Source organism: Hippoglossus stenolepis, chromosome 8 (assembly GCF_022539355.2).
Source record: "Hippoglossus stenolepis isolate QCI-W04-F060 chromosome 8, HSTE1.2, whole genome shotgun sequence".
NCBI lineage: Eukaryota > Metazoa > Chordata > Actinopteri > Pleuronectiformes > Pleuronectidae > Hippoglossus > Hippoglossus stenolepis.
In genome coordinates, this window is record NC_061490.1 from 12824657 (window position 1) to 12838173 (window position 13517).

General features: G+C 41.0%; 1 protein-coding gene across 7 annotated transcripts in view; it reads right to left on the reverse strand.

The window, feature by feature from the left end:
• Positions 1-13517, reverse strand: part of ptprub (protein tyrosine phosphatase receptor type Ub) — a 160989-nt gene that overhangs the window by 21718 nt on the left and 125754 nt on the right. For 4 of the 7 annotated variants that reach the window (XM_035163523.2, XM_035163522.2, XM_035163521.2 and 1 more), the window contains exons 14-19: positions 10247-10385; positions 9271-9294; positions 8855-9009; positions 8031-8218; positions 1113-1185; positions 936-1012 (exon numbers count right to left, since the gene is read on the reverse strand). In XM_035163523.2, coding sequence (XP_035019414.1) covers positions 936-1012; positions 1113-1185; positions 8031-8218; positions 8855-9009; positions 9271-9294; positions 10247-10385 — 656 coding nt within the window. The remainder of the gene's footprint in view (positions 1-935; positions 1013-1112; positions 1186-8030; positions 8219-8854; positions 9010-9270; positions 9295-10246; positions 10386-13517) is intronic. The other 3 variants (XM_035163526.2, XM_035163525.2, XM_035163527.2) reach the window with 1 other exon arrangement.

Sequence of the window (13517 nt, forward strand, 5' to 3'; positions counted from 1 at the left end):
CACTGAAAATAATAATATCAGTTATTTTTCAAGTATGAATCTTGATAAGAATTTTGACTGAGACATGATTTTTCATCCCCTCTCAACCTCAAACAGCAGTGGGAGTACATCAGCCTGCCTCAGCTTCTCACACAGCGCCATGTTTACTTTATGGTAGTCCCAATGAGAGGCGTGTAAAATAAATCTTGTGAGATGAAGAAATTGTATTAGAGTGCCAGACTTCCTTTGACATAACTCAAATGACGAGCGACAACTGAGGAATATGACAACAAATTCACAGGGGAACCTAAATAAAAGTTTCCATCTACAGTACATATCTGGTAGTAAAAATATCTTGTATTTTTTCAGAATCTTTTTTGCATCTTTTTTTTTTATAACTTCTGCTTCCTCCGCTCTCTGAATAAACACAGCCCCATCTAGTTTTTTTTATGAATGAAAGCACGCATGAATGAGACTGTGTGAGACACATTAGCAACATATACATGTATTTCATATGATCAGTGAGAATGTTACTGTGGCGCTGCATGTGTGGCAGACAGTTAAGGTGAACAGTGGAAAGGATCATCATCTCCTCCCATCCCATCGAGAGATTGAATAACAGCAATCATTGTCTATTTAATTTAGGGGGATTTGTGGCATCTTACAGAAAGGTTCATCTCCTCTCCGTTTAATGCATTAAGTCCACTCTGCTTTAATAAAAGTGATAGCAGAGTTGGTGTTGGGTCAGGGACTCAATTGACAGACCATGGCATCTGGCAAAACACAGCAAAGGAGGGTGTTTGATTGCATGAGAGCTTCCAGGTGAAAGTGGGCCAGCAGACTGGTGGGCTTACGGGAATGAGAGAGATGGACTGTGGCTTTGAAGTGTATGAGAGATAGAGTCACAATTTGTTTCCCTGTGTCAAACAGAGGCAGAAAGACTAAATTACACTTACGTCAATGTAGTTTGCATTGATGTAGTCTGAGTTGGGGTCTCCCAGGAGAGGGTGGAGCTTAACTCTGTGGCGGTCATCTGAGACAGAACAAAAAGTACAAGATCAAAGCAATGTTAAGAAACAACGTTTGAACAGTATTTTTTTAAATGCAGGATGAAATGGATTCCGATGACTTACATCCCAGCAAAGTGTCGTGCCTCCCTTTGGTTTTGTCCTTCTTCTTTGTGCAGTCCCAGCCATCAAAGAAACTCTACAGTAACAAAAGAAGTGTAACACTTCAAGAACAGTGTCTCTGTATAAACCATTCAAATATCCCAGAGAAGAACAGTCTCTTTTATTATATGGGTGAAAAGGAAATATGTTTTTCATGGATAGCATTATCAAAACCTATCCTCACATCTCTTAAGTGTGGCTAAGGCTTACATCAAGAGCCCCTTTATCCTATGGAGAGGAGGAAGGTTTATGAAGGTTCTGCTAAACCCCTAACCCAAAACCCCAAAAGTTTATGCTCCAACAACCTTAGCCATCGCTGGCTGACGTTGACACATCATATTCATACAAATTGAAACACTGGTGAGTCCTCAAATAAGCATCCAATGTGGCGCCAGAATAAGCTTGTAAACAGCCACTTCAGATTCATGAACACAAACGCACACACACACAAAAACACACGCTGAGACACTGCATCATACCAGTCTACCCCCCGTGGTTTTCAGCCACTAGGAGGAATTTGGTTTTCGAAACTCTGCCCAAGTCTACATGCTGAGCAGCGGATTACATCGTGGTTCTCCCCACAGAGAGCCAAGAACCAGCCAAATCCTGCCTGGGATTATACACCCTCCCCCTAAATTTGTTCTTGTCTTTCCATGCATTCTCTCAGGGTCGGTCTCTCTCGCTCTCTCTCTCTCTCTCTCTCTGAATCCTGCAGACTCTTTACCTCCGTCTACCTGTCTTCATCATTCTTCCGTCATTATTTCTCTCCCTGTTCAACTCTTCCATCTTTATCCTCTACACTTTTGACACTAGACCTCTGAGTTCTCAGTTTCTCTGCTCACACCACTCCTCTGCTCAGCCCTCGAGAGAAAAGAGAAAAGCAAGGGAAGGAAAAACACAACTAGAATTACAGCTTCTCTGTTATTTGCCTCCAACAACCAGTCAAATAGCAAAAAATATGGTCAAAGTTTCCCAACTGTGTCTGAATAATGCCGGATACAAGATACATTGTCAATTTGTGTCCATTGAAACATGTATATAAATGCAGTAAATTAAAGAAATACTGCATACACCTGCAAAAGATAAATCAATTGAAAAATATATTTTAGGTTGGATTTATGGATTTGAATTGACGAAGAAAATTTTAATAATTTCGTAAAAAGTTCCAGGTACAGACTTGGTGGAATAGTTGTGAAATACAGTCATTAGACCATCTTGGGCATCGTTTGAGTGCCAGTCACAGAAGTGCTATAAAATGGCAACTTTCCAATCACGTCTGTCAGACAGAAAAGACCGCCCAGCGTTTTCATACAGGTTTCAATGTTGAGTACTATAAAGATCACCGGTAATGACCCTAAGGGAAAATGATAACTGGCGTCTAAGGGGTTAACATTGCAGATAGAGGCATGTCTCAACATCACATTACCATAATCCATAAGTAGACAAAAATGTGCATCAACAATTATTTTTCTATAAAGCTTTGGAAAGACAGCTCTAGATTTGTTAAAAATAAGAAACGCTTTTTTGAGATACATAAAGAATATCGTAAAAAAGACCAAGTTTGCATGATATTTGAATGTGAATTTGTCTATTATCCTAACACCAAAGAGTGTGTGTTCTGTAACTCTCTCAATATTGGATCCTTGTACAGAGGAAGAATGAAAGTTTTTATTACGATCACCTCTAGCTCAATAAAACAACTTTAAGATCGTTGAGTAAGGGAGTGTAGGTAGAATGTAGGTTTTCCACAGCTAGCTGAGAAGAGTCATCAATAGGACCTAGAATTGAACCTTGCGGATCACCCTTATTTATTCGCAAAAACTCTAAACCAATAATCCCTAAATTAAAAGAATGGTGCTGATTAGACAGGTAATCCAGGAAGCACGCTCAAGCACTTAAAGTGAAATCAATGTAACGGAGGTGGCAGCAGATGCCACACATACAAGCCCCTTCACAACTCAACTGTAAATTCTTGATCAGTGTTTTTACAGAACATAGGTGTTCTTCAGGGAAATAAAAACCTATACCTGCCATGGGAGTGTAATATGATACTCCTCATCATTTTCTTTCATAATATAGAGAGACACTCCATCAAAACACATACTCTTTTGCAGAGGAAAATAAAACACAAAGGCGTGTGTATAGATTTTTTTGAGCGGAGTGTGTTTTGCCCATGAGGGACACTTTAATGAGTCTACAAGCAGAGTTTCAGGGAGGAAACCATGAACCAGAGACAAAAGATGTTTTCTCTTTTTCATGAAAAAGGCCGTGGGTGACAGGGATGGACTTCTCTCGGGGGTGTGATCTTAACTCTCAACCAAAATCCTTCCAGTAGGGGGAGGTTTTCAGAGTTCTGGCCCCCCATTCATTATGTGCCATGAATCACATAACTAGAAATAGCAGGAGGGTCATAAGCAATGTTGTGCAATTAAATTGTTTGTATTTGACGTTCAGTTCAGGACCAAATCTCGATTGTGCATTGGTAAAAAAAATAACAAAAAACCTATAACTGAGCAGAGATCTATGATTCACAAAATATAATGGCAGTGCAAGGCGAGTTCCTGGACAGTGAATGCCAAATCACTGAGATAAAATACATACAGAATATTTGATTTATTCAATCCACATGAGTTTTAATTATCTGAGCATTGGCAGGATCAATGAGGAGTATTGCCTGTCTTCTACTGTGAGAGGGTCCTAACATCTAACCTCCAAATATCAGACCTACATTAATATTACATGCTGGATATTTCATCTCTACTGTGAGAAATTGAAAGAACAACTTATTATGTGAGATGTCTTCCTCTTCCTCCAGTTGGTGGGGACCCTTAATGGCCGTGCTGCTCAATGTATCACAGTCTTGTGATTGCCTTTGCATATTAGAGATTATTAATGTTGCAATATATTCTTCAGCAGGAGGTAAATACTAACTGGTAGGAGGTTATTTGGAGGGTACAGGGCAGTGGAGATAAAAGTGCTATTGTCCCACATTTCTTCCTCCATACACTTTTCTCTTTCCTCCCTTCCCACTTCACACTCCCAGACTTCCCCTACAATCTGTTTGAAGAGGACAGGGACCTCACTATAGCTACAGAAACTCTGGAGATGTTTAGCCTCATCAGGCCTGCTGTCACTACAGAGGTCTTATTTGGCCCAAAATGCTCATGATTTATTCATATGCTTAGCAACAGTAGGATCCAGATGCCTTATTAACCCAGATAATTAATTTCAGCGGGTGGCGAGTGGTACTAGGATTATGTCAAATATCCTTCAACTAACATGACTTCTATATAAGTTTGTGGATATCCACAATGATATTACCAGATGGTAACTGCACATGATAGCAGTCAATGATGATTGAAGACCAAACTACTCAACTTGACTTCATCACAATCTCATCTTAATGGGACAACCAATTGACCCTTAGAGAGGCAGACTCCCAACCCATTGGCTGTGTGATGAAATGTGTCGAGTGGTATTAAAAAGTGATGCATCCTCCTCTCCACTGTAACTTACTTCAGTGTGTATGTTGGTTTTATATACTTTTTTGTGCCCGTGTGCTTACACTGCAAATCAATTTTCTTTGGAGATAAATTTAATGGATCACTCACACAGAATCCACTAAGAGGATTAGAATTTTTTTGGTGATATGTCAGTTATCTAGGACGGATTTATAGCAGGAATCTGTACTTCTCACACATAGAACTTGAGATCAGTCTCTTCCACCTTGGAAGCCTCTGACAAGTGCAACCTCCACTGCTGATTATATAAGCTCGAACCAACTAGGAATCATCAAGAGGTTCCTGCAGCACAGAAGAGTTTGTCTCGAAGACGGAGAAATTCTTCAAAATGTTTCTTTAACCTGATTGCAATGGCTCAATTTACAGCCAACCCAACCTAACCTGCCGTCCCTCCAGTCCCATCAAGCAGTGCTACAAATTCTCTTCTAGCCATGAATTCACTTCATTAAATACCACACCAGCCTCTTTTAGCTTCGCAGTTTCCTCTGTTGTGTTAGGAGAGCACATTACAATCAGACATGCAAGTGTAGCCATGTCCCAGACTTTGTACGGTTTAGAGGGAGCTAACCCAAAAAGCAAAGCTTTGTCTTTGCTCCAACCTCCCGTATGGCTCCAAGCAGTAAGTGAAAGAATGAGATCATGGATGCAAGAGGCTAAAATAAGCATGGATGCTGTCCTCAGTAGTGCAAGGAGCTTGACATTCTTGCAGGACCTTGGTATCAAGACACTCTGCAACTATACAGAAGACCACAGGTCCCATCTTTACAGATATACTGACATAGTGGACTGAAACAAGACCTCAGGATAGAATGACGACTTTTTGGAAAGATGAAACCATCCAGCTGCTTCAAATCCACCAATAGAAGAAGCTTTCTGCAGTAACCTCAAACTCATTAAGGTGCTAGAAATCTAATTGATAAATGGACTGATTGGGTGTTGGGTTTTATTTCAATAATTAATTCAAGGATTTGTTGAATTTGTTATAAGTAAAATAGGAAAAACTGAATCACCTTTCATTCGAATAAGGTAACCAACACTTTCATTACAGACTTTGATGTTGTGCATCTGTGAGAAAAACATGGGGAGCTACTTGACTTTATTTCAGTGACACATTGGTGTTCAAGAACTCTTAAGTCCTTCTGCCACAAGAGTTTCAGCAAGATACTTGTGTTCCAGCACATGCTACACAGAACACCACAGAAAACAGTCTCCACAGGATTTGGGAGATCTCATGCAGGAAACATTTCTCTCACCATGGAAACTGAGATGGTATAACATCACTCACAGCCTCGGTGCAGAAGTAAATAAAGCTTTCAGAAAATAATACAAACTCAAAGGTAACTTGACCACTTTTTCTTTCCCACAAATTAAAGGTCAAACAACCTCCAACTGTGACACTAGATTATATATATTTATAAAGATATATGGGTGTTCTTGCTTCTTGCCTCTAAAGTTCTCTTAGTCACTGTATGATGAAAGAAATGTGAAGTCATGCTGTTGAATTCACAGTGAAGGTTGGTTGTGGAGAATATAGTTATTGTGTGAATACGGACATAATTTTTGCCGCACCAGCAGCAATAATTCATACTGCACTTAACGACATGTTAATTCCATGTTCTCAGAGTAAGAGCCAGGTTATAAACTCTTTCTGAAATTAAATCGAATGCTTTGAAGACCTAAACAAAGAAAAAGTTTCCAGAATGCAAAAATTCATATTGAGGCCTGGGCAATACATTTTCAAATTATTACAATGCATATTTTCTCAATATTGATTGAATGATCACATATAACATCACATAAATAGAAATATATAAGCATAAATAAATATATTATATAATGGCTTTGCCTAACTGGCTGGACTATTTCAGCCCTCTTATACGGAGGTACTCTCAGTATGAATACTCAAATAGTGTTATGAACACATGCAATGTCACAGATTGATTCATCTATCAAACTAAAACCCTTCCTGTTACCATATATTCACTTCTGATGAATTATTGATTGGTTCAAGTAACCTAAAGCATACACTTAATTAAAATAAAAGCATGCGTCCTGTCTGAGATAACATAAATAATGACACAAACAGACTAGATTGCAGTGAATTTTACTTTCAGGCTTAAATAAATATGTTCAAGAGGGGAATTAATACTCCAAAGTTTTAATTTCTAAGTTTCTCAAAGTATAATGTCACTGTGACTGTCCACCAGCTGAAGCTCAGATGAAGCTGAAGGATGCAGCAGGACAATGAGTCTAAACATCAACGTAGATCTACAATAGAATGAGGAAAGCCCAGACGTATGAGTGACCCAGTCCGAGCCAGGACCTCAACCCAATAGAAATGCTGCGGAATTAGCTCAGAGAAGTGATCACACAAGACATCCAAGGATTCGGAAGTTCCACAGGGAGAGTGGTCAGCTACAGAAAGTGCTTGTTTGAGGTAATTGATGCCTAAAGGAGTTTATTAACTCTGCCATGTTTTCATTGCCATTTGTTTGTCTTACTATCTGACAGTCAGCAAAATTACTGAAAAAATATTGAACTAATTTCCATGATATATTGTGGAGGGGTGGGGCACGACCCGAGGAAAACCCCATTACATTTTGGAGTGGATTCAGATAATTGGGCAGAATCTTTTTTTTACTTTCCTTAACATGGCAAGAAGATCTGGTTGCATTTTATTGCCAATGAATGTAGAAAACCAGGTGATTCCAAATGGTTCACACACTTTTTCTTACCCCTGCATCTTCTCCAAAAATCTATTTCTCACAACACAACATTCAAAATAAGGCCACAAACACGCACACCGCTCGCTCTCTCATAAATCAACGTGGCTGCCAGAGAAAAAAGTGCTGAATGCTGTCTGATTCCTAGTTGTAGGACCTGAAGGATTTGCCAGAGGGGACAAATTTGCAGTAGACAAATCATCTTGAATCATTGCGTAGAGGCAAACTAGCAGCAGCAGTGAAAGACTTGGTGCGTGTAGAACTTTCACTCATGTATTTTCCAACACCCTGATATCAGACCCAGAAAAATCCTGTCCTTCTTGTTTAAAAATAATATTACAGCCACACAAGGCACACCACTGCCCCTTACCGAGTGGAGAGCACTATACTTAATAAATGTGCCAAACAAATTGGTAATGAATATAATATAATATATAAAATATAAAAAATAAACAAAAAAGTCCTTATGCTCATTCATTCTGCCCTGGATCATATTAGATGCCTCACCTCTAATGCTGGACATTTTACACAATGAATATCAAAAAGACTTCTAAGGATCTGTCTGAATCCCTGAGGAGCTCTCTGTGTTGTCTCATGCTGTCAGAGTGTAAGGGAGAAGTTTAATAGCGTCCTTTCACCTCATATTCCTGTTTAAAGCCATAGCCCTCGGCAGTCTTCATCTGGTTGATATGCTGGAGGAGGTCGGCCACTCGGACAGCAGGGTGGAGCTGCCCTGTGTGGTAGGGGGAGCCTTTACGTCCACACTGATGCCTCGGGGAGCCTCCCAGCAGGCTGCTGGCTTCATTCACTGAACTACGAGCATCACCTGAATCAGATACACACACATTTGCAATTTTGGTGCAACTGTAGGTTGAACAATTTATGAGCATGACATGGTATGATATAAAAGATTTAGTAACTTGTAGCACGTTTTGCATTTACTATGGGATCCCAGAACGGCGGTGTAAGCAGTGTGGCGCACTGCATGCTGATATGGACTCATACAGTATATATATACATAACAGTATATGTTACAGGTGTGTCACTTTGATAAGGTTTGTCATTGCAAAGCCGTCTCGTCATAGATCTTACGAAGAAGTGACAGCAGCTCTGCCTCTGAATCTCGATCAACTTTACAGTATCTGTTTTTCCCCTCTCAGTGAAACTGACAATATTAGAGAGGAGATCAAGATGAGAAGTGCTGACATCAATCAAAAGAATTTTGATTCAATCAATACGGTGTATCGGCTGCAGGCGACAAATAGCTGAGGGTGCCAAAGAATATGTTTCATGAATGGGTGACAATTATCTCTAAGAGTAATTCAGGCGTAATTACGGAGTGAATGAGTGACGGTCAACAAAAATACAGAGTGAAGGATGATGTGCGTCTAGTTTTGCAGATGCATTATGTGGTTGTGTACACTGCGCTGTGTATGTATGTGTGAGTGTGCGTGTATCTTACCTCGAGTGCCGCAGGTGTGTGCATCCATGAAGGAAAGAGCCATCCTTTCATCCTCCTGCAAGGTGCTCTGGTCGGTGAAACTACGCTCCATGGAGCCCATATGACTCTTCTCCTGTCGATACGTAATGGGCGTCTTATTCATGTTTACTGGCTTCCTATTAATGGAGATAGAGGAGAATGGAGGGATAATTGGAGTTTGGCAGAGATGGTAAAAGATAGACAGAGGTGGCGAGAGGGAGAAAAAGCAAACACTATTTTGTAAGGAACAACAAGTAGGTAATAGCTGAGAGAAACAGGGTGATGAAGTATAGAAAAATTTCATTTTCCCTTTATGACTTATGACTGACAGCCAGAGCACATGCGTGTGCATGATGGATCACCAAATGATGGAAAAGCAAAGAGGTGGAGTCACTTACGGATAGTAAGAGTAGTAGTCCCTTCTGGCAAGAGTGCAGGAGAAGGAGGAAACAAAAATCAAGAGAAAGAAGAAATGTAAGATGAAAGCAATGTCAGCTGAGGGCAGAAAGCATTGATCACAGTGAAGATGAGAACCCTCCTCTTCACCAGCTCGCCTGTGAAGGTGGCCATATGACACATGCCGAAGCAGCGGTGAGGCAGAAAATGTGCGTTTCCTTCAATGGAAAATGTCTCGGTTTTACACTTCCAGGACTCGACCACGTGGCTTTCTGTCACAGCAAATTTAGCAATCAATTCCCTAAGAGCGAAATTCACGGTGGTTTAGCGGAGGAACTCTGAGGCTGATGTGCAGAGGACCGGTGACTTTTAAAATCAACATTATTCAATATTAGCCTGAACGCATACGTCAGCCATTTAATAATGATTGCTGGAGTAACTTCTCTTTTGGCAGGACACTATATCTTATCAAGGTAAGACAGGTTAAGCCTTGTTTGAGAGCTAAACTGAGGCCCGCCGACAGCTGCCGCTAAATGAATGCAGAGCCAGAGGTGTAGATGAGCTACTGTAGACATGTGGGATCATTGGCTAATAATCTCTAAAAGCACCTTTTCCCTCCCAATTACCATCTCATTTAAGGGTCAGGCCTCTGCTTGGTGTGCGTAATTAAGTGGCTAATTGAATTGCATCCGTCTTTAATTAAATACTTCACACTCAGATAGGCTCTGCAGATGAGGGTTGTTTGGTCCCTCTGGTGCGCCATGAGGGAGTGCAAACAATGCGGCGCCAGTTGTGGGTCCAGCATCATCCCCAAACAAGCGTGACCTTTTCCGAAAAGTTCAGCAAGTATATAAAAAACGGATAAACGAAACTGCTCCAAAACAAAACATGAAGGGAAAAAAACTATGTGGAAGATGCGGTATGAATGCGCTTAATGAGGCATGTTTTTTACTCAAACAGCTATCAGCAGATGTTTACCCTTTCTTAATGATGATGATGACGGCACCCAGCAGGAGGATGAGGACCACCAGGCCCCCGGCGCACACCCCGAGAATCAGCCCCATCTCCTCCGAGTGTTGGGACACCTCCAAAGCCTTGCGGTGGTCTTTGCAGGCGGCTAGAAGGGAAGAAATGGATGCACGTTTAAAAAGATGTGACGCAATTATTGTACACAGGGGAACTGAAGGTGTTAAGGAAGTGATTCGCAGTACAGATTGAAGCAAATAGCGTGGAAAATAGAAAACATGAAGAGACATTTTAAATGCACAGCTTTGAAGAACTTTTCATTCATGCACATACAACTTTCTTTTTCTAACAAATGTTGACACATGAGCATATGGACGCTCACTTTGAGGAGATCTCCTGAATTATAATGGTCTTTAATGTCAAACATACATTTCACTGGCAATGCTATTGTAGAACGTGAATAGCGAAGTGATGCATTTAGGCCTACGAGCCACAGATATACACAATAGCAAGTTGTGCTTTGATGAACAAAAAGGTTTTCAACAAGCTATTTGGACTGCTCCACATCTTTTGCTGAAAAGGAATGGCGATGAGAAAATGAACAGACTGCTATAAATGAGCGTAGAGGAGGCAATTTTTTTCACAAGTGTTGCAAATATGCCAAAGTAAGACTTGAAACTCATTTGGTAAGATTCATTAGTCATGTACAAAAAAGGCTTTCAACACATTCTTCTTCCATCTATTGTTCATCTTTGAGTAGCTCGATAACTGGCTCTTTATGATATTTTACATGCACTGAAACTTTGGAGTGTTCTTTTCATTCATTACTGAATTAAGAATATATATTTTCCCAGGCGCAAGTCATCCACACAGCCCTACATTTTAATGCCAAGGTGCCCGGTGTCTGAGAGCTACTGGAAAGGTTGTAATCATACGAGCAGGTTATTCATCTCTCAAATACAAAGCTTCATACTTATGTTAATGGCGCTGAGCAGCAGGCCTTTCTTTGCCTTGTTGTAAAGTCCCAATGATCTAGTTTTTTCTCTTTCCGTGTGTGTGTCAGGCCGTCCTCCAGGCCTCGACAGCCCTGAAACTAGCCCTTCTGAGCTTATTGGAACAACACAACCTATCTGGAGAGCAGTAGAAAGTCAGAGCAGGCCTGGGGATAGAGCTCTATCTTGCAGCCTGCTGGGGGAAGAATCAGATCTGGGGCAGGGGAAATGAAAACAGAGCCATGTTTTAGCCCAACTATCTGCAGCCACGGGCATTTTATGGGTGCTTCAGAACTCTTTTCACAAATAAAGATGAAAGTGGGACAATGTAATTTCATTATTTGGCAGGATTTTCTTTTAATCAATTGATTGGTGTCTGGCATATGGCAAGAAATTAAGCCATTAGCCTGAAATCAGAAAGGGCATGTTTCTAATCCTATATTATGGGCAGCACGGTGGAGCAGTGGTTAGCACCGGTTCGAATCCCAGCTAAGCCTGTGCCTTTGCATGTTCTCCCTGTGCTTGTGTGGGTAATCTCTGGGTACTCTGGCTTCCTCCTATATAGTCCAAAAACCTGCAGATTGGGGTTAGGTTAATTAGAGATTTTAAATTATGTGTGAGTCCTTGTGCCCCGTGTCTCGCCCAATGTCAGCTGGGCCCCCTGCGACCCTCAAAGAATAAGCGGTACAGATAATAGTATATCTGAATATATTGTTCCATTTCGGTGTGTGCTTGCTCAGACACAATTTCTGAGGGTTATACTTGCAGTATATTTGCAGTGGTGTAAAGAGAAGGTTCAGTCCGACTGTGAATCAAAGATTACATTTTGTTGTTGTTTCTCCTCTTTCACAGGGACACTTTCATCGCCTTGCCTTTGTGTCTGTGAGCAACTGTAACTGAAAATAACAGAGATTTCAGCCAATCTATTGGTGCTACATTCAACAAACAAGCCTCCGACGCAAAGTCAGCACTCGCTGTTTACTTTGTGCCGTGTCTTCATTGAAAATTACATCTGCAAGTGAAATACAGGGCAACTTAACTGGCTGAAAAATGCAGATGAGGGGTCTGAAAAATCAATTTCAGGTTTCTGACATGTTGGACAGATTGGCGGTTTTGCCACATTTAACCACAAAATTTTCAACCGAGCCAAACACAAGCATGAAATAGATTTCCACATGATTCCATGCACCTGCCAGCTGCTCTGATGGTGGAAATTGGCACTTAGAGGAGGAGAAATGGAAGTCTATTGTGTTGAGCCTGCCAGAGGATCCTTAATTAAACTGTCACCTGGAAGTTGAAATGTAATCTCCAGCTTTGTTATCCAAGCCAGAATCATTTGCCTCCACTTTACTTTTGATGGTCTGCGTGATAATAACGGCTTAGGAAGCGATGATGCAGAGGCTATGGAAATGGTAGAGGGATCACAGGGATCTCAAACAGCAACAAGAAACTCCTCTGACCCTTTGCACCTTGAAATTGGATATCACCCGGAGATTTTTCCCTATGAATTTACCTTTTAGAGTTTTTTTTCCCCTGTATTATTCATCCCTGCATGTGGATGACGTAATGTGTTAGGTTTTAACTCATTTTATTTCCACTCTGCATTTTTATCTCTTTCTTTCAGTATCTTCCCTTATATCTTGTTTTCTTACACAATACAATACAATCATTTTACAACCACTAGAGCTCCGTGTGCATTTCTCTTTTTTTTTTTCTTTCTTTGCTTACTGTGGAAGAAAAGAGGCAAGCACAGTGTAAAGCCCATTGCTCTGAGAAAGCATAATTAATCAATGCCCAACCGGGTGTCTGTGAGGGCAGATGGAGTGAGACGCTGAGCAGAAATGGCTGGCCTTGCCTTTTGGCTTTATGCTTGAGGAGAGCCTCATCTCTTTCCTTTTTTCACTCACAAAAAGAGGCCTTCACAAAAAAAAAACACCCGCCAAGTCAATTTATTTTGCAAGATTCTCTGCTTACTGTAGCGGTGCTATGAAAACTATAAATACATGACTTTTATTCAGCATGATCTGACAGTGTACTATGGCACAGGGGCTCTCCTGCCATCAGGACTTAGAGTCAATTTCTCTGCCCTTTTCATGTCCCTTTGTATCTAAGACCTGAGCTGCAGAAGGCGGGCAAGGGGAGGGAGGTGGGGGGTTTCTCGCAGTGATAGGCCGAGGTAGCTCCATCTGGAATTTTTGATCTGGAGGACCCTTCTGGACCAAACAGAGGTCAAAGCCCTCAGATGTAGCCATCTACTGAGCCGCTGATGAGAACAGAGAGGCTGCCTTTGA